This window comes from Nuphar pumila, chromosome 4 (genome assembly GCF_984573655.1).
Source record: "Nuphar pumila chromosome 4, dmNupPumi1.hap1.1, whole genome shotgun sequence".
Lineage (NCBI taxonomy): Eukaryota > Viridiplantae > Streptophyta > Magnoliopsida > Nymphaeales > Nymphaeaceae > Nuphar > Nuphar pumila.
In genome coordinates this window covers 36260537-36282031 of record NC_143252.1, presented here as the reverse complement: position 1 = coordinate 36282031, position 21495 = coordinate 36260537, and the positions used below count along the sequence as shown (strand labels likewise).

The 21495-nt window shown below is 39.1% G+C and overlaps 1 protein-coding gene across 1 annotated transcript; it reads right to left on the bottom strand.

The window, feature by feature from the left end:
- Positions 1-1757: 1757 nt before the first annotated feature.
- Positions 1758-8273, bottom strand: LOC149839993 (uncharacterized). Its single transcript, XM_090004308.1, has 9 exons — positions 7444-8273; positions 7159-7363; positions 6388-6478; positions 4725-4870; positions 4169-4412; positions 3295-3399; positions 3040-3222; positions 2540-2741; positions 1758-2401 (listed from the first exon to the last, which is right to left on the bottom strand). The coding sequence occupies exons 1-9, from the start codon at positions 7598-7600 to the stop codon at positions 1905-1907; spliced, it is 1830 nt and encodes a 609-aa protein (XP_089860434.1). The 5' UTR covers positions 7601-8273; the 3' UTR covers positions 1758-1904.
- Positions 8274-21495: the final 13222 nt, after the last annotated feature.

Sequence of the window (21495 nt, the reverse complement as noted above, 5' to 3'; positions counted from 1 at the left end):
TCAAAGTCTATGTACAAATATCTTACAAATACATATTACAAAACATATAATATCTTACAAAACGATATGTATAGCAATTTGTAAGATATTGAAAATCGATACGAAAGTTCAGCATAATAACTTAAAACTCGACGATACAAAACCATACTATCTAAAAGGTCCATAAATATATCGCACAATAAATTACAAATCGATAAGGAAGAACTTGAGCATAATAGCAAACAAATTGATATTAACTAACAAAAATGTATCTCGCAAAAATGGGAGTCTGTTACTAATACAGCGGTTTGAGATACAATGCATATGATGAGTTAATGTAGGATACCTGATGGGGTAGAGGCCCTTCCCAGCATTTGTAAACAAGCATTCTTGTCAACAGGTCCCAGCGTCTTATAAATATCGATAAGTTTCCAACCATCGTAAGGACATGATCTACCTGCAATAACCAAACAATGCCTTAATGGCACACAAGACGACATGTCTTCTTCATCGATAGCATGATGAGATGAAAAGCTACTCACGCTGCCTTAATGGCACTGGTTTGAATGTTTGTGCATCATTGCTTTCTTCCATAATGCCTAACAACATCGACAAATAAAAGAAGACAGTGGAATGTTTTGTAACACAAGGCAGGCACGAAAAGGTGACAATGTCTTGTACAACAAGATAAAAAACAAGGCGGAAAGCTCGACTGGAGACGAAGGTAAAGTTTGGGTTGATAATGGGAGCAACTGTTACAGCAGATGGCACATGAGTTTAATGAATAGGGAACGTCTCCACTTTAAATGGTTAACATCAAACTTTCTGGATGGAGGACTTTTTTGTCCTTTTATCGACCCGTTGTTTCACAACTTTTGAATAGAGGATATTTTTGTCATTTCCTCGAACCGTCATTTCAGGGCAAGAAAAGCAAGTAAGGGTGATTAAGTCTTTGCAACAGCACCAGAGTCCGATGCAAAGTTATGTCAACATACACGGGAATACGAGCCCCATGTGCATGAATACGTGGCGCTCATTCGATCCCCCGAACACAGACGTGGGATTCAGTGAATCATCGGGGGCGAACATACACCACCCTCTCGTCTTTCTTACATGGCTTCTTGGAATTTTTCAAAAACTTTTGAATTACCATATATAACTCTCTCCCTCTCTTCCGATTGCCATATAAAATCCATATTCACTCCTTTAAGAAAGCGTCTCTCTTTCTCTCTCTCTAGTAAATTGATAGAGAATCTCTCTGTAAATGCCTAATGTAATAATAATAATAATAACCTTACATTCTGCTCCACATGAGTTCAATACGTAAAATGCGCCAAGCTTAAACAAAAGCAGCTACGGCTGGCTCAGCTCAAAGATAATACGTGCTTATAGAATAAGTATCATATAATAACGTACGAATACATTGGTTGCTAATTGGATACAAGAACTTTAGAGTTCACTGATTGACTGTCATTTTTCAGTAAAAAGTTATTTAAATGAACTTGGAAGTTCTTTTTTTCAGCTTTTAATGTATAATCCTTTTTTTTTTCAAATGAGAGCTCAAGCTCGAGCTCATATTTAGCCAAAAAAAAGTGGGCTACGACCCTTCCTCCTTTTTTAAATACAATAAACAGCTCATCCCAACAACAATTATCATGCTTAAAATAAATATAAACAGAAATTAATAGAACTTGATTACATCCAAACACTTGGTAGAATGCAAATTTAGAGAACAGTAATTAGCAACAAATTGCTGATGACCATTAAGAACACATGGATAGCAATCATAAATCTGGTAACAACAAAGCCAATAGATGAGCCTTACAATGAAAAGCCTAAGAAGGCTGCACAAACTTGCATCTGATTCAAGTAACATCATTACACCAACAATTGAAGCATCATAGTATGGTTCTCCAGAGATTTGCCTATTGGTTGCTAATTTTCTTTTCCAAGTTCATCTTAAGTCCAAATCCAAATGGGAACAGGGGATCATAATTTAAATCACCCACATTCATTGGCAACTGGTCTACCCTTTTAAACATTGTTCTTGGAAGAATGCCATGGAATTCATAGTCCCCAAATATTACATCAGTGATTCCAGCACCTTCAGTTCCAGGCAGCCAAGCAGCCACCAATGCTTCCATGTTCTCCAGCAGTGGTTCCACAACAAGAGGCCTCCCAGATATCATGATCACAAGTGTGGGGACTCTGCTCCCAACAAAACTTATAAGATGTGCACCATTGAAAGGGATATCAAGCACTGAATTGTCTCCAAGACTTTCTACATAAGGTGTCTCTCCAACAACAACAATTGCATAAGAGAATTCAGCATCTTTGAATATCTCTGGTGATGGGTCTACTTCAAAGATTACTTCAGTTTGTTCACTAACTGCATTTTTTATTGCCTCTAGGATGGTTGTTCCTACGAACAAATTTTCTGTGAGCTCAAACACAAGAACATAACATGGTCCAAAGAAAAGATAAAAGCTACTCTGTAATCAGGAAAATATGCATATTTTGGTTAGGAAAAGGATATCCCAAACTGTACTATGAGCAATACCTTCAGTGGTTCTGCCACCGCTCCCATACCAGCTTATAGTCCAACCTCCACACTGATACCCTATATCATCAGCATGTTGGCCTACAACTAGAATTCGCTTAGCATTCTTGTCCAAAGGAAGAAATGGGTTATCTGGGTCTTTGCCATTTTTCAGCAGCACCAAGGATTTTCGAACAGCTTCACAAGCTAATTCTCTGTGTGCCTGATGAGCAAAGAACCAGAGAGATAAGATTGCAGTTTGGAAACTGTTTGAAGACTGCAGGAGCCATAACAGAAATTAATTGACAATCATAAGGGCACAACACACTTGTTTGCAAAGATCATATGTTCAATGACAAAAGTTTACGCATTCATGAAAGAAATCAATGGCTGTTATTGAAGGTAAAAATTCAAGCTTCTAGTTCTAGTCATGTAAGATCTGTGCATAGTATCAATATGAATTTTGAATAATGGCTTTTATTGTGCTTTTCTTCCCAGTCCTGTGATCTCACGATCCTCACCGCACAACCCACTGTTTGGAGCAGAGATCTGTCGGTTAAGGGGTGTTCAAACATCCCCGCAACAAATTTGACTCTCAGAATCCTTTCTACAGCATCATTGATTCTCGTGATCGGAACCTCTCCTGACTCCACCAAGGATGTCAATTCTGTTATGAATTCCTCATACCTGAAAGGCACCATCACCTAAAAAAAATTCTTAGATGGGAGGAAAGAATATAGAGAACAATAAGAAATGAGTACTGGAATTAGTAATACCATATCGATTCCTGCATTTATTGAAGCTGAAATACAATAGCGATAATCAGATCCTGGAGGATCAATGAGCTTGTCGATTCCTATCCAATCTGAAATGACAAATCCCTGCAGTAAAATATGAAACAAAAAAAGGTAAACATATGGTAAACTGCATTAATTCCATAATTGTTAAATCCAACAAAGACCACCAAAATCAGGAGCATTCATCAGAACCAAGCAGAACCAAAGATGACAATTGAGAAAAAAGAAAGATGAAAAGGCACAGGGAGTGAGTTTCAATAAGATTATGTCTATTCTAGGTTCCCAACCAAAACACTTTTGTGTGTGATGGTTAAAGAACTTGACCAATTATGCAATTAGCTACACATTCTTACTCAAAGTTGCTATTATAACGCATTTGTGAATGACTTCTATACTAACTATATCTGGTTTCTTGTTCTATAACTAATCTCCATTGACCATTCTATGCAAGAGTCCCTACTTTAGTTAAGGATAGGGGTCAATGTTAATTTTTCATCTCACCATTATTGATTATTAGGTAGTTGGTAAAGTCATAAGAATCCTTCAGTGCAAAGAGTCTTTTTAGTTAGGTACTTATGTGAAGGCTATGAATTTACAAGAAAAGTATTTTGTTAAAGTGTCCATGCACCAGAAGACCGTCTTCCCTTCTTGAAACAATGGCAACCCATACTGTGCTAACTTGCTACTGCTGGACCTTAACGCAAAAGCAAAAAAGCAAGCCAAAACAGGAAGTTAAGAGTCTGTCTGCATTACTTGACATTTTATAATCTGTATAGAAAAGAGAATGCCATAATATTGTTCTAAATAAGTTCCTTTAAGGACATGCAGCACTAACATATTTTGAGATTTATACCTTGAAGCCCAGCTGTTCTTTCAGAACTTGTGTAAGAAGGAAATAATTGGAATGTGATTTGCTTCCATTCCAGCTGGAAAAAGATGCCATGACTGTTGACACATGAAGAGACAAACAATCCAGAAAAGGTCTTAGGTGAATGTTTTCCAAATGTGCATATCTTGCTACAGTATTCCCTTCATTGATGCCACCCTCTGTTCCCCCATCTCCTACATAATGCTTAGCACAGGCAATAACATTTAATCTGCAATAGAAATAACATGAGTTTGATCAAAATCATTGATTATGGTTATCTTCTTGAAAAAAGTAATGTATGCACCACATTACTATACTACATATAAGAAGAAACTTTCATGCTTCTGTGTCATTCTAAAACAGGAATTTAGCAACCACTTGATCAATTTTAAAATGTCTGTCTGTTGTCTTCCATACATTCTGAATGATCACAAGAATCATATTGTTAACATCCTCAAAGTTCTTTCATCCTAAAGCAGGTCACATAACCAACAAACATCTGCTGCAATAACAAACGGTAATTGACATTACTTTGTTTTACCTTCCAGCTACATAAGGGTATCCTTTAGGGTGCCTGTCCGGTGGCGAACCTTGTAAACCACGAACTATTGATGTCTTGCTTCGAACAATTTCACAGTCTTCACTAAAACTCTCAAAACATCTCCCCCATCTTGGATCTCTAGAAACCTGTAAGAAGATAGTATTAGTTAGGAAATAAAAAATAAATCAGAAAATGGCAATAATGAACTATTACTATTATGATAAGAACAACTCAAATCTATTATTCTTGGACATGACAAGAAGGAACTGATTTTGAATGTTGATGTATTATTCTTTCCTAAAGTAATGAACATCATTTTACATTTAGTTTATTTCCACCTCCCAACAGCTAAAGAGCATTTCAGGAGTGTTGCAGAATTTTCATGCTTACAAAAAGGCAATTGCCATTTTTTTTAAAGCAAGTCCACTTTCTTCAAATAATAACTAATATTTCTGAAACTAAAGATGATGATGATAATGTGATGGTAATGACAAATGGGGGCAATGAGCAATTACAACAGCCACCATGGACTTCTCAAAATTCCAGATGGCCACAAAGTATTGAACGCATCATCATCATCACTACCACAAACAGGACTTGTTTCATCTACCTAGAGTCAGCTAAAAGAGTCTTATTTCTCCAGATCCATTCCAATCTTGAGTCACCCTCATTTTCCTAATCACTCTGTTTGTCTACCCTCCAAGTATGCATAGATCACTTCTTGTCATACCCCCAAGCTATATCCTAATCACTTCACCCTTCCATATTAGATCTATTTGTGACCTTTCTGTATCAGATCCAACCCATTACACATTCATCTAATGAAAACAAGGCATATTTTGCCATTTACTTTTCAAATGTAGGATTATTACAAATGTATGGCATAATACATATATCAGTAAAGGTAATAAAGAAAAAGCGAACAATATCAATGGCTTTTTAGTTTATATGAAATACATAGTTGGCAGACTCGTGACTCAGAGTCGGATCACCCAACCCTTGACTCGCAAGTCAGTGGGTCATCTCGGTAACTCGGACGAGTTAGGACTATGTATTTTCTAATGTTAAGATATGAAAAAAATCAAAATTCATATTGTATAATCACTAAATTTAGCACATGACATCAATGACTAAGCTATATAAGTATTCAACTATACATAATTGTTAATATTTATTATTTAAAAACATATAATTCTTTATAACGAGTATTCTTTTATGGGAATTTTGCATTAAAATCACAAAATGCATGAAAAAAACACATAAGAGGCATGTCAATCGGCAGTCCTGAATCGGTGACCCAGTTGGGGTCCGATCCGGGTCGAATCGGGCGATTCCCGAGTCGACTCGATGGGTTTGCCAACTATGGTTGTCAATGTATAATGCACTAACTAGTGCATCAAGACTCCATGCATTACGTGGAGAAATGAAAGAGTTGTACAGAGTTCACAAGTTATTTGAATGAAAATGATATTACGAGGTTGGAATTCATCAACAGTTTTCCTAAAGAATGAAAAATCACAATTGCCATTACAGTTCACCTAAAAAAAGTGAGAATTCTCTCAACAAAAAAATGGTATTTTCATATTTCAGAATATACATTTGAGCAGGCATTTTAATAGCATGTTCGCATCATGGATTTAAGGTGTTGACAAGCATCACTTACGGAGACACAAGGCGCAAAATTGTAAGGCACTCCAGTGGCTCGAACTTCTATGGCTGTTGCTTCTCCTATTCTCCGAACCAAATCAGGATCTCTAAAACAAGCATAGGTGTAACATACAAGAACAAACAGATCAAACCAAAAGATAAAAGACCATATAGCAAAAGAAAAAAATGAAAATTGGAGAAGCAATAGTAAGAAACCAAAACTATCCTACCACTGAACCGAACCAATTCAAAACAAATTTGTGCTAACTCTGCTAACATCAAAAAAATCATTATGGATTCATACGAGCCATGCTGTATTCGTCTGAACTCTTTTGCAGATTGTCATTCATTAACATATTCAGGCTTCGGCCCAATCATGAACATGTGTAAGGAAAGAGTGTTCATCAGAATCATCAAAACTTTCATATGGCAAAAACTCTAGCAACCAATAACCCATTGCAAATACTAAATGATCAATCTCGGAAAACTCTTGCATTGCTCGACGCGCGATATGCAGCAGACCTAGCCACTGGAGCAATTCTACTTCTTGTATCCGTTTCATAAACAAGAGATATCAAGGATCTTGCGTGTGGCTAATGGGAAGCTAAATTTAACCATTAATCAATAGCCAGCAATGATCAATGTTCTGCAATTTTATACTGAAGAAAACCAACGGAAATGAAGACTAATTTCATTAATCTACATTAATGGCACGATCATGACCTACTAGCTCATTCGGGTCACAAATTTGTAGAACTATACAAGAGATTCAGACGAAAAAATTTACCTGGTAGCGCCGAGGCCAACGTTGTGGGGGAAAATGGTGGCACCAACCACATTGTTGTGTCCATGGACGGCATCAACGCCGTAGATCATCGGTATCGAGAGTCGCGACTCGAGCGCCGACCTCTGGAAGCCATCGACCATGTCTGCCCAGTGCACCGCCGAGGCGCCAGTCTCCGGCGCGCTGCCGCCACCACTGAGGATGCTACCTGCACAAGTAGAGGCAACTGACATGGGAAAAACTGATCCCCCACCAATCATGGAGTCTGAAACATGGCTGTTTTCATACCAATGCCCAGGTCTTTGATGACAGAAGGCGCGGCCACCAATCTCTCTATCTGGGTCATCTGTCCTATTTTCTCTGCAAGGGTCATCCTGGAGAGGAGGTCCTGCACCCTCACCTCTGTGGGCTGGTGGGGATCTTTGTAGATGGGTGTTTCAGACATGGCCTTAGCTTGCTTTGTTCTGCTCTGCTCTGCTCCCTCTTCCTGCACTCTTCCCTCTCAGCACACAGTCTATGAGGAAGGCGTGGTGGCCTCCCTATTTAAGCTCAAACCGCCGCCATCTAACGGTCCAACGCTTTTTCTATCATAAAACATTGGCGATATTTTGAAAATATCGTTATTTATTTATCGTAACATTTTTAACGGCTAGTGCATTCTCAAAATACCTTTTATTTTGAAAATGCCGTGTTCTTTTCCCTCCATTAACGCCCTCAAAACAAAAATTGTACTACTTTTATCTTTTTTTATAAATTAATATATTTTCACATATAGCAATATTTTCCCGAAAAATAAGTTTTCGAACATTTTCATCGGGATATCCTGGGCGTTACTTTCCCGATAACAATATTTGTGACATTATGAGTGGTAGTACGTGTCATAGTCTTATGACAATGAGATAGTCTAAAAAACAAGCCATCAAATGCAGGTTGTTGCCAAGTCAGTGGAATCTAGGGGTGGCAATCGGGTTGGCGGGTCAACATACCTCAACCAGAACCTGACCCATTTATTAAACAGGTCGGCGGTGGCAAACACGAACCCGAACCGTTTATTAAACGGGTAACCCGACACGACCCACCAACCCATTTAATTAATAAACGGGTTGGGTCAGGTAAACGGGTTGGCGGGTTGACCCGCCCGCCTAACCCGTTTATTAAACGGGTCAGCCAGGTTGGCATACCCCTAACACGAACCCGACCCGTTTAATAAATGGGTTAGGCGGGTCGACCCATTTATTAAACGGGTTAGTTTAAGCCAAACCCAAACCCGCCTAAGAGGCGGGTTGGCGGGTCGGGTCAGGTTTTGCCACCCCTAGTGGAATCATGTAATCTCACGAAAAATCATGGAAAAGTCTTTGTCACGACGTGCACCTGACAGTAGGGGTGTCAACGGGTCGGGTTTGGTTCGGACCCAGGTTAAACCAGACTTAGAGCAAATTTTTTGGTATGGTATTGGGTCTGGACTTGTGTTTAATCAGGTCCATTATAAGAAACACTATACCCGAACCCGATAAGAACTACACGAGCCAAACCCGGACCATACCCAGTAAACCCATATTTTTTATCATTTTTACATTGAAAAATTGAGGGTCTTAATCGGAATTCGGGTAGGGTCTGGGTCTGATATAAAATTTCACAAACTATACCCAGGTCCATGTATTAATCGGACCTTCAGGTCTAGACCCAGACCTTAATCGGGTCTTCTTATTTATCATCATACCGGAACCCTATAGAGTTTGGTTTGGGTCGGGTCCGGGTAAACCAGACCCACCTAACGGTCTTACAGGGGGGGATATGGTTAAACACATGTTGTGCCTGGCGGTCGGGTATGAATCCGGACTTAAGCTTAGCCTGGTGGATTGTGAGCTGGATATGGGATGCCACGTGTCTGGTATAGAGGCATATAAACTATGTCACATGGATACGGGTATGACCAGACACTAGGGATGTCAATGGGTTGGTTTCAACATCGAACTTTAGTCAGATTCGCTTGACAAAGTTGGATCCAATTAATAATTATATCCGGACTCAGCATTGAGTTTTGCTTATGAATCATAGCCCAATCTGGTTAAAACTCGAATCTGAATGTGTGCAAGTGTCAGGTTTTAAGCTAGTCGGATTTGAGCTCGGTTTTATCTGATCCCATTCGACTCTGGATCTGATTAGATCGGACTTGATAATGCTTAGGCCCGACCAGAGTCCAACACTGTTTACATCCCTACCAAACACACGATTTGGGTTCAATTTATTTTTTTGAAAAAAATTAGGACACGAGGGCTCAATTTTTTTAATTTCTAAGCAATAAAAAAACTACTTTTAACAACAAATTTTTATTATTGAAATATCATTAAAATTATTAAAATTATCTAGATATGTCTCAAAGACATGTGGACGTGTCATAGAATGTCCAACCGAGTGTCTCACATGATACACACTAAATGGTCTGTCCACAGTGACATATCATATAAAATATCAATAAAAAATGTTATTGAATAAAATAATATATAAATAAAACATTTCCTAGTGCATTTGATGGCCTAACATCCGTTTCACTCATCCCCCCTCTCCATAAGCCTCTTAAATCTTATGAATTATGGACTTTTATGGACCCATGTGAGTTGAGGTCTATATAAACCCTATACCATCTTTGTGAGTTTCTTTTCTTTTTATTTTTTGCTGGAAAGGTGTTCAATGGTACCCATGTTGTGGTGGTATGTCTACCCAGTGCAAGGAGTGACTGGCATTGCATGTTCAAAAGTAAAGTTGTGTTCAACCCTACTGCACTTGGGTTCAACTCCAGTGGAGCAGCTTGGTACTTGCCTCCAAGTATTAGTATCACTAATTTTTGCAGAAAAGTTTTAATTTTATAATAATTTAAAAGTGACATCCTAGTTCCATGGCATCAACTGTAAAAGTTGATAATCATCAAATTCCTAAGCTCTCCCAGTTTAATGAAACCAATTTCGAGCACTGGCAAAAATAATGTGATGATCTTCTTTACTATGGCAACAAACCCTGTTCTCTAAATTGACAACAACAAAAAAAACCATTGCTGATAACAGGAAGCTCTGCAAGTGAAAGAAAGATGATTATGACCTGTTTGATATCTATCTTGAAATGGACTTTGCACAAAAGCTCTGAGAAGCTCTCCATAATAAGTACAACACTAAAGACAGACAAAAACAAAACCTGTAAGTACTGTATTAACAAATATTTGGATTTTAAGTTTTTTTTATGACAATCAACTTCAAAGCTGCAGGAAAAAACCCTAAATTCCAACACTAAAAGAAGTCATATTCCCGCAACTAATGCAGAAAACGTACACTAAAACTTGAAATCACCCCAAATCACAACTTTCTCAACTCAGAAAACCTCCAAAAAAATACTCAATTCTCCATAACTTAAAGCTTTTAACCCATCGAAGAAGATTGCCAAAATTCCTCAAATTAGTGAAGAAAACCCCTACCAACACTCGAATCCACTCCAAAACCCAAAAAACTTTCAATAAACACCAAAAAACCCATCAAAATCATCATAATTCAAAGAAAAAAAAAACACCCTAACTACAACTCATACCCATGAATCAAACAACATAAAATCAGAACGAAAAAGACGTCAACGGATGTAAGAATGGAGTGAATGAGCATACCTACAAGTAATTAGCATTGAAGCAACATAATCGATCGATAAACATCTGATTCTACATGTTTTTTCGAATCAAAATCCGATCAACTCGTCCTTCACTTCCACCACTCAACTGATCTGCGTGAATCAGAGAGAGAGCCCGACCGGCAATGGTGGCCAATCGATGAGGGAAAGAGAGTCGGAGAGAGCACTGGCCGGCAGTGGTGGCTGGCCGGTGAACAGAGAGAGAGAGAGAGAGTGTGTTCGTCAAAGAATGTTTAATTACTGACGCACTTTTTATGTGTTAGGAAAAACTCCTTTTTTTGACGTACTTTTTTGTGCTAGAAAAAACTATTTATACTAGTGCTCCAAAAAAAAGTTTATTATACTGGCACATACGGTTAATATTTGGTGTTATTGAAGGTACTAAAATTATATGAAACTATTGAGCTGAAGAATCCTTTGTTAAGGATCAAACCTTAAATAGTGTTATGTCGATCCAAAAATATGATTTTTTGAGTCATGAAATTTTAGTGCATTGTGAACGGTTAATTTTTTATTCCCTTAAAAATCTGCTCATGTATCACAATCATCTTATTCAAAACTCATTTCCCACTAAACATGGTAGATCATATGCATAAGATCTAATTTACAAAAAAAATAAATAAACCTACGATTTTCTGCTCAATAGTTCAATATAATTCGGTGCCTTGAATAGCACAAAATATTAACCCATTTCGTTGTGTGTTTGATGGCTGCTATGGAAACAATCAAACGAGAGTAGATCAGGTCCAAGACACTTTGGACTGAAAACTGTCCAAGGTACCTTGGATGTTGTCCATCATCAACATGAAAGGTGCCCAAAAACTTTGAAGAGCTTCTTGTTTTGGACCGATTTCAGCCATCCAGTTTTCAGTCATTGATGTTGTTCGTCTGCGAATTGAACAGCATCAAAAAATTTTGTGGGGCTCATCTAGGTGGGGACTATCCTTTTTAACAGCTTTTGAGTGCCCTTCATTTTGATGATGGACAGTATCCAAGGTGCCTGTATTTGCGGAATGCCATTGTAGAATTTTGGCTCCGTTTGAGAACTGGTAGCTCAATCGAGAGCTTTATGTATTTGGCAAAATCTTGGTCAAACTACTTTGGTTGTGGCTGTTTTTTTTCAAGGCAAGTTGGGGGTTAGGTTGTAATAACTACAATTTTTTGTAATTATCAAATAATTAAAATATAAATTTTATGCTTAAATTTGATAGAATTAAGAATATAAATTCAAGTTTGAATTACACATGAAATTGAACCTTAGTTTAATTTGAAATTTAAATTGAATTTAAAAATAATTAAGAGTGAATTTACATTTAGCATTTAATTTAATTTTAATATAATTTAATATGTATTAGAGTTGGATTTGGATTTTTAGAGATTAGATATGGATATGGGTTTACCTAAATTGATTTGAATCTCAATTAGATTTAAAATCCAAAATAACGATTCATTTGCAATTTAAATAGGAAAGTAATATAGAATGGAACTTAAGAATTAATTAGATTTAATTGGGCATATAGGAATCCAAGAGGGTGGGACGGCGACCTATATAGGCCCATCCTACTTGGCATTTTCTTAATGAGACATTTCCTAATTCCTAAGAAAAAATATCTACTTGAAAGATAAAGTCATCAAAAAGAAAAAAAAAATCCCAAGTTTCCTATATTGAAATCTTACTTAATTAGTAATAGAATTGTCAAAAAGGGTTTTTAATAAATAAAATAGATAAGGAGGATCCCTAGGGTGGGACGTCCCTCCCTGGTGGACCCCTCTTTGATAGCTAGAACCTCTACTTTGAGGCAAGCCAAAGGAGATTTAAAACTTTCCAAAAAATTTAAATAGCACCCTAAAGCTTATATATTTTAAATATTTTCTAAGTACTTTGTCAAATCAATTAAGCTTAGGATCTTTGAAGAAAACCAAATAGGAATTAGAATTCTGGAAATTGGGAGAAAGAAAGGGGTTAAGAGCTTACCATATGTAGGTTAGAGGCTTGGAGCCCCAATAAAAGTGAAAAAAAAAATAAATTTTATTTATGTCTAATGAATTTGGATCTTTCTGGCTCTCTTGTGCCAAAAACAAATTTTGTCCCATGTAGTTTGGAAAAAAATAGAATTCAGTAATTGTTTTGTAATTTTCAAACTACAATAAATTTTGATGAACGGTTTATGGGGTTTGAAAGCTAATATGTGTGAGTACCTCTAATAAAAAAATTGAAACCCGAACATAGTTTGTAAAGTGGTGTGTGACTGTTGTAACAACAATGTATTTTCTTCTTAATCGGACTCATAACAGGCAAATTAGCCGGTTTAAGTGATTGAAGTGTATGCTTCTGAAAATGCTATGTTAAACACCATGATGAGATGATGATATGTCAATTGCAAATAAGTAAAATATATGCATGTAAATAAATGGGATGTATGAATGTTAACTCATGTTAGTGTATTTGGTTAGGGCATGATATTGAATTATGTACATGCATGCCACTAAATCATGTTAATGTATGCTACTGGATTATGTTAATGCATGACATGTGAGTATGCAAATGTGTTGTATAAGATTATTCAAATACCTGATATAAAATATATGCAATGCCTAATATTGAAATATGCAATGTATGATAGGCTTGTGAAATGTGCATAGGAATGTTAATGAATTATGTTTGGTATGCTTAGCATACATATGGTAATGACATTGAAATCATGCATGATTGTGCCTAAACTGAAAGCACGTAACTTTGGAATTGGTTAACAGTGTAAATGCAAGAATGTTAATAGAATTAATGAAATAAAAATAGAATATACACATTAATTATATCGATGCTTACAATGAGAAGGTAAGTGGTACTTTTGGCTTCGTGGGAGTTTATTTAAAGTATGAAAAGTTGCTTCTCTCTCACCATAAAGATAGGAAAATTGGTCTCCATTGTAGCCTCAGGGTGATAGGTATGTAACTCATGAGTGAAATATAATATATCAACATAAAAATATTATAATCTCTCTCAACAATAATTATCCATCACCCAAGGTTGGCGAATGGTGCATGGCCAAGATTAAGCCATAAATTGTTTGAATATATCACTTCTTGAATTGTTGCTCTGATCCAGGTATGGATCTATATCAGTACCCACAAATATTGAATATCAAAACAATATGTATTATGCATTTGTTTAGGTATTGCATGCATTACTTAAGAAAGAAAACATAAATAAAAGATATTAGAGTCACCTATGCATGAAAGAGATCTGGTTCACATTGGTAAGTACATGCATTATTTAACTGCCCATGCATAATATTGATATTGGATGTTGAATCAATTTGTGGCATGCACTTGTAAATGAAATTATATTCTGAATGAATAATTGCTTTAGTGTTTCGAGATTGAGAACGTACTCTAATAACTGCTTAGTTGTTGTTCGTATTTGAATGATAACATGTCTCATGTATATTCGGTTTTGTTTAAATGTATTGTGCTTTAGTATTTTCTACTGAGACTCAACGAGTCTGACTCCAATTATAACATGTAGGTACTGAGTGAGGAGCCTTGCGGTGATGGGATACTGCAGTAGTGTCGAGAGCCATTCATTTTCTTTTCCCAGAGATAGTTTTTAAAAAAAAAATTATTAGTGTTATTTTGAACTTTAGATACTCTGATTTAATTGTTAATTTATAGACTTAATTAAATTTAAATGTTAATTGTTATTCATATTTTAATTCAGTTGTGATGATTGTACGATCTATAACTCGCATAGAATGTTAAACCAAAGACGAAATAATGTTTTCGTTGTTTTAAAAAAAATCATATATTTTTTGAGTTAAAATTTTGAGATGTTACATAGGCAGACCCCTACCAGATTTCATATTAGAAGTATAACAAGTAAACAATAAGAATTATACATTACCCCTGTGTGGGAACCAATCTGGGGGTGATCCTTCCAAGATTTGTGAACCAACCCCCCCTCCCCATATTCACTAGTTTAGCTAAACACCGTGCAATGTAGTTAGAGTTATATTTAGCTTTTTTGTACAATAATTCTATCACATCTATACAAAAAAGATCTTGCCGAGTAATATCTTTACCATTGTCCTCATTGTTAATAAACTGTAGAGTTATCGCCACAATGTCCGCCCTCCCTGATTCCACGATTAACTTGGAGCTTGGGTTGATCAAGGGGAGAACCTCTGGAAATCCACACCATTCTTTCTCTTTTAAACCTTTGTTCAAAGAAAAGCATCCTGCCAAAATGAAGAACTCGGTGTGGTTCTGGATGGTATATCCAAAGTGCCACCTCGCTTGGAAGATACCATGGATGAAAACCTTAATCCAATCTCTATTAGGAGGAAAACAGCATGTTAAACATCGCCATCTAACCGCCGCTGCTTCTTCCGAGTTTTGCAATGTACGCAGAACGTGTTCTTTGGTCATAATTAGACCTTTTTGCAACTGATTTAACTGTTTTTCGCGTCACAAAAAATTTGAGAAAATGATAGGAGGTAGTTTATGCATTTGGTAAAGGAGGCGAGACCGTACTTGCAGTAAGGCTCTGTCTGGGAGCCTTGCATTAAGATGGAAACACCATTTCCTGGTGTTGTTAAAATGAGGTGTTGAGGATGGAGTTGCCAAAAACATCCTATCGTAAATGGTGTTGAAATTTTCGAAAATCGCACTCCGAGTGATTGCATCATATACAGGTCGAAAGACGGGAGAGGGAAAAGCAACCGCTTCCCCAGTAAACTTGGTTTTCTAAAGAAAAAGGAAAGGAAAAGTTTTTTTGCAAACTAGGTTTGGAGTAAAAAACCCAGCTTAACATGCAAAACCTAATTGTGTGCCACACATTTTTTCGTGAAGAGCTGAACCAGTGGAGCCACATTTTTTCATGAAGAGCTTAACCAGTGGAGTGAGTTCGAGGATGGGGCGGGAAGTAACTAAACTAAGAAAGAAGCTGCGCAGTGTCATTTGCATCTAGTTCTCCTCTTGTAAGCATCCCATGCAAGACGATACATATTCATCTTGTAGATGAATAGCATCTAAAGCACCAAAAATGAACAGCTGAAAAACAAAGAAAAGTGGTGGCGTTTGGGTTGCCCGTTCAACTCATGGACGAACGGCATCCAAGGCACCTCTGACAACATTATCGCCAGAGGTGACTCTGACCTGATACGGTCTCCACCCTTTTGCACCCACAGATTGGGAATATATCCACCAGAACAAATCACGACAGTGAAATGAATTAAGCCATGTTTGGGAACCTTGAATGGAAAGTTGTCATGTGGTTTCTGTTTGGGAGCAAGGACGTTGCAGAAAAATTTGCGTTGGGACTGGTGTTGGCAGGCCCAACACCACATTTCAACATCTTTCGCGAGAGGATATTTTTGACATCTCACACATTGGCAAAACGATATTTTGGCACTGAAACCGTGTTTCCATCGCATCTCAAGGCTCCAAACAGAGTCTTAATTATTGCAGCAACTCCCACGTGATATGTACCTGTCATCCTTCAATTTACCAACCACAAGGCAAACCCAATTTTGGATAATTGTCGAAATATGCACTCACCGGCCTTTCCCAAAATCACAAGCTTTCAAGAATTCACGAGGTTGAACTACAAAAATGCATTATTTTCAAATGATGCACTTGGTTAAAATGAATAAGCCTTTGGAAAATTTTACACAAATGCAAGCAACTTTGCACCCACATTAACTAAGCTGTCATGGGCCTATTTTCTTCAACATGCCAGTGCGGCGCAACAATCTTTCCTCATCGCCGCAAGTCTACTTGTCAACTCGCTTGCTAATTGCGGAAGCTTGTAATTAGAGAGCAAGAGAGAATAGAAAGAGAGAAATTGCAATCACAAGAAACAATCACAACGAGGGTGAACAAAAGAAAGTTCAACGCATTTACTTCATTAACAATTTTGCCCGCACGCCATTACAGTTCAAGTATACGGGCTGCCCCTTCGGGATATTGATTCACTTGAACCGGGCAGCTTACATCAGACTCAACAAAAGCAAAACAGACTCTAAGCGCAATTATACAATGTAAGTCGCAAGGAAACATGCTCTCTCCTTCAAATCATGCACCGTCATCGACGCCATCTATTTCGTGGTAAGCCCTGACTTCAGTCGGGTAGCGGTTGTTCATTTGGAATGCAAGCTCCCACATTGGTTCTGTTGTTTCCTCCCACTGCACCAAGTATTTCTTCATTTCACCCAAGTAGTTGACCTTGTGACGAAAGATCTGACTGAGGTGTTTTTCGGCCTGTTGTGTTGTCGGGGCCCTCTGCATGATAAGAACGTGTTGTGGCACACTGCGTTCCGGGTCTCCATCGTCTAGATGGAACTGCTTGAGATTGCACACGTGAAACACCGGGTGCACCTTGAAGTCTGGGGGCAACTCCAGCTTGTATGTCAGCTTGCACACCTTCTTTGTGATGGTGAAGGGTCCTTCATACTTTCTGAGCAATCTGCGGTGCCGCCTGCGAAAGATGCCTGTGCGACCAAGATATAGCTTCACCAACACTTGGTCCTCAACTTGGAACCCTGCGGGCCGACGATGCTTGTTCGCTCACTTCTTCATTCTCTTTACTGTCTTGTGTAAGAATGTCATCGTCAAATTCTGCTCATGTCAGTCGCGAACAAACTGATAGGCGAAGAATGACCTTCCATTTTCTTGTGTGGCAAGAGTGTGCGGGGTCAGTGGTTGTCGCCCCGTAGCTATCTCAAGCGGGTTGTGGCCTGAAGACTCACTCTTTTGCAGATTATAACAAAATTATGTCACGTCAAGGAGCTTCACCTAATTTTTCTGATTGGCACTAACAAAGTGCCTAAGGTACTGCTCAAGTAGCCCGTTGATACGCTCTATCTGCCTATCTATCCGCGGATGAAAGCTTGTTGAAAACAGCAAATCAAAGCCAAGTAGCTGAAATACTTCACGTCAGAACTTGCCCGTGAAGCGAGCATCGCGATCGCTCACAATGCTCTTTGGTATACCCCAGTGTTTCACCATATGCTTTATAAATAACTCTGCAGGGCACTCATTCGAAGCTGGGATGAAGGTGACATACTTTGAAAAATGATCCACCACAACCAGGATGGAATTGAGACCCTCTACCTTTGGCAGACTAACAATAAAGTCCATGGAGATGTTATCCCAAGGACGTTCTGAAATTGGTAGAGGCTCAAGAAGACCCGTGGCCTTCTTGTTTGTCCCCTTATCTTGTTGACAGATGAGGCATGTTCGTGCATACCCCTCTACGTTGTCCCTCATCTGCGGTCAATAGTAACCGCGCTCAAGTAGTGCTAAGGTCCGCTCCTGAACAGGATGGTCGACCCATAGTGTATCATGGCACTCCTTAAGCAATTCTCGGCAAAAGCTTTCCCACCGCGGCACGAAGATACATCTCTCTTTTGTCACGAGGAGGTCATCTTATAGCCAAAATTGTCGAGTCTTCCCTACTTGCGCCAGAGAAACAAGGTGTTGTGTTGTTGGATCCTGCTTCATACCTTCGCAGATATGGCTCAGCAATGCACCCTCCAAATGCACTTCAGAAGGCTCTGTACGTGCAGTTGTCAATTTAGCCATGTGGCTCAAGGCATCCGCTACAACATTGGTCTTTTTAACCTTGTACTCTAAGGCAAATTCGAACTTAGCCAAAAACATCTGACACCGAGCTTGTTTAGGCGTCAGCTTCTTTTTGTGTATGAAAATAGCTCGTGGCCACATTGTCCGTCTTGATGACGAACTCGACACTCAAAAGATAGTGCAGCCAAATCCTGAGGCAATACACGATGGATGTCATCTCACGTTCATGCACCGTGTAACACCTCTCTGCATCCTTTAGCTTAGGACTCTCATGCAATCGGATGACCATCTTGCATAATAACTCCGCCAATGGCTAAGTCTGAGGCATCCGTGTGAACTTCGAAGGGTCTCGAATGATCAGGCAGTCACAGCACTGTCTCCCTCACTAAGACTTTCTTCAAGCTATCGAAAACATCTTGGCACGCTCCTGTCCAGATTCATAACTGATTCTTCTTTAGCAAATCGGTGAGGGGCGCAGCAATAAAAGAATAGCCTTCTATGAAACGCCGATAGTAGTTTGCCAAACCAAGAAATGACCGCAACTCTGGCACTTTGTAAGGCGGAGCCCATTCCTGGATGGCTCTTATCTTTTGCCCATCAATGTGCAACACACCACACCCCCACAACGTGGCCAAGGAAGTTGATCTCCTCCTTCTCAAAGACACTTCTCTCGCTTAACATAGAGGTCATTCTCCTTTAGCACCTGAAACACTGTTCGCAAGTGCCTGACATGTTCCTCCATGTTGCTGTTGTAGATCACGATGTCATCCAAGTAGACTACCATGAACTTGTCTAAGTACAGGAAGAAAATCGGATTCATTAGGATCATGAACATAGCTGGAGCATTCGTCAACCCAAATGGCATTACTAAGAACTCGTAAGCACCATAGCGGGTGACACAAGTTGTCTTTAGCTCATCGTCATCTGTAATCCTCATCTGCCAATAACCCGATGTCAAGTCTAGCTTTGAAAAGACTTGAGCACTGCCCAACTGATCGAACAAGTCTGCTATTAGGGGCAACGGGTACTTGTTATTTATCATGACCTTGTTCAAAGCACGGTAATCCACACATAACTGTTTGAAGCCATTATGTTTCATCTGAAAAAAGATTGGGGCGCCAAATGAGGCTTTCGATGGACGAACAATGCTTGCATCCAACATCTCGTCTAGCTGCCTGTACAGCTTCTTCAGCTCAGCTGGCCCCATACGGTATGGAACCATTGTGGGAGGCTTCGCTCCCGAAGTCAACTCAATCTTGCAGTTGACCTCATGTCTTGACGGAAGACACTTCGACAATTTCGGAGGCATCACCCCCCAAAACTACGTCAATAATGGGGCTAGGGTCAACGACACAGCTGCTTCTACCTTTCCTTCTTCTACGCGCATTGTAACTAAGAATGTTTGCTCCCCATGCTTGACACCCTTCTTCAGCTGCACTGCCGATAGCACTGAAGACTTGTCTTTCTACGTAAGGCACTGCACTGTGTGGGACAAGTCTGACCCATGATCGTCAACGTGTTAAACTTTGGCAGCATTATAACATTCTGGCTTTGCAGAAACTCCATACCCAAAATCACCTTAAAATCGTCTAAGGGCATCACAGAGAAATTGGCTTTGTCGACCCAACTTCCCACTTGAATAGCCACATCTCTTACTTCACCAAGGATGGGCTTGGCCTCAGAGTTTACCGTTTTGATGGTCCTCTGCTTTGGCTCATGCTTCAAGTCCAACCGCTCTGCCTCTTCCCGCGAGACAAAGTTGTGTGTGGCCCCGGAGTCTATCATTGTTGAAGTAGACTTTTCATTCATAATGACTTTCAAGTACATAAGTTCCTTACTGACCTGCATGTTCTTAGTCGTACAACTTCTAACTGCGTTAATCGATCGCACGGCGCTCATCCTTGGTTGCATCATCTCAGTGTCACTGCATTCAGTATCGCTGCATTCTTCCTATACAATATTGGTTTGCCCATTGTTCTTCACGAGACGCTTTGGGCACTGCCTGATGATATGTCTATCGTCACAGAACCAGCATGTCACAACCGCACCCTTGTTGGTGTTGTTATGATTTGTAAAGTTCTGTTTCTTTTCGAATTGATGGTGTGTCGATGCTTCACATTTATCATCGTGCCGCTCATCCTTCTTGCCTCTATGGTCAGGCTTCTTCCTGACTTTTGTTGAAGGAGTGAAAGGCTTGCTCTGAGTGTCAACTAAGCGTTCGACCGTCATATATGCATCGTCAAAAATACGAGGGTTGCTTCTTTCCACTTTAGACTGTGCCATAGTTGAAGTCTCACAATGAACCAGTTGAGTTTGCCATCTTTTGTCATGTTAGGTATCTTCAGCATAAACTTATGAAACGTTCTGACATAATCTTGCAACGAACCAAAGTGTTTGAGCTCACGAACCATCTGGTACGCGTGCCTCTACGCATTTCTTGGCATAAAATAGTTGCGCAACTCTATTTTGAAGTCGTTAAAGGTGTTTATCACGCATTGACCTATCTCCATGTCGCTGTGTTTTTGCCTCCACCAAGCGATAGCATCTCCATCAAGTAAGGGTGTTTGAGCTCACGAACCATCTGGTACGCCTGCCTCTGTGCGTTTCTTGACATAAAATAGTTGTGCAACTCTATTTTGAAGTTATCAAAGGTGTCTGTCACGCATTGACCCCTTTCCATGTCATTGCGCTTTCGCCTCCACCAAGCGATAGCATCTCCATCAAATAAGGTTGTTGCGGCCTTAATCCTCAGATCCTCAATGATCACATTCTAGATATCAAAGTAGTCTTCTACTTAGAACAAGAAGTTCTCAATAGCCTTGCTATCACGAGAACCATTAAATTTTGTGGGTCTTGACACATCAATCCTTGATGGCCTCTCATTGTTTTCGTCATTTAAGATCAATGTCCGCTGCAACGTACGATCAACTAAAGCTCTCCTACTTCAGTCTGCAAGTCAATCACTCTAGTCGTCAACGAAGTGACCTGCCCCATTAGTAAGTTTACCTGCTCTTACAAGCTCGCCACCATATCATTCAGTCCACTGAATGATTCACATGCACGTAAAATCGCTTTCTCATGCGAAGTTAC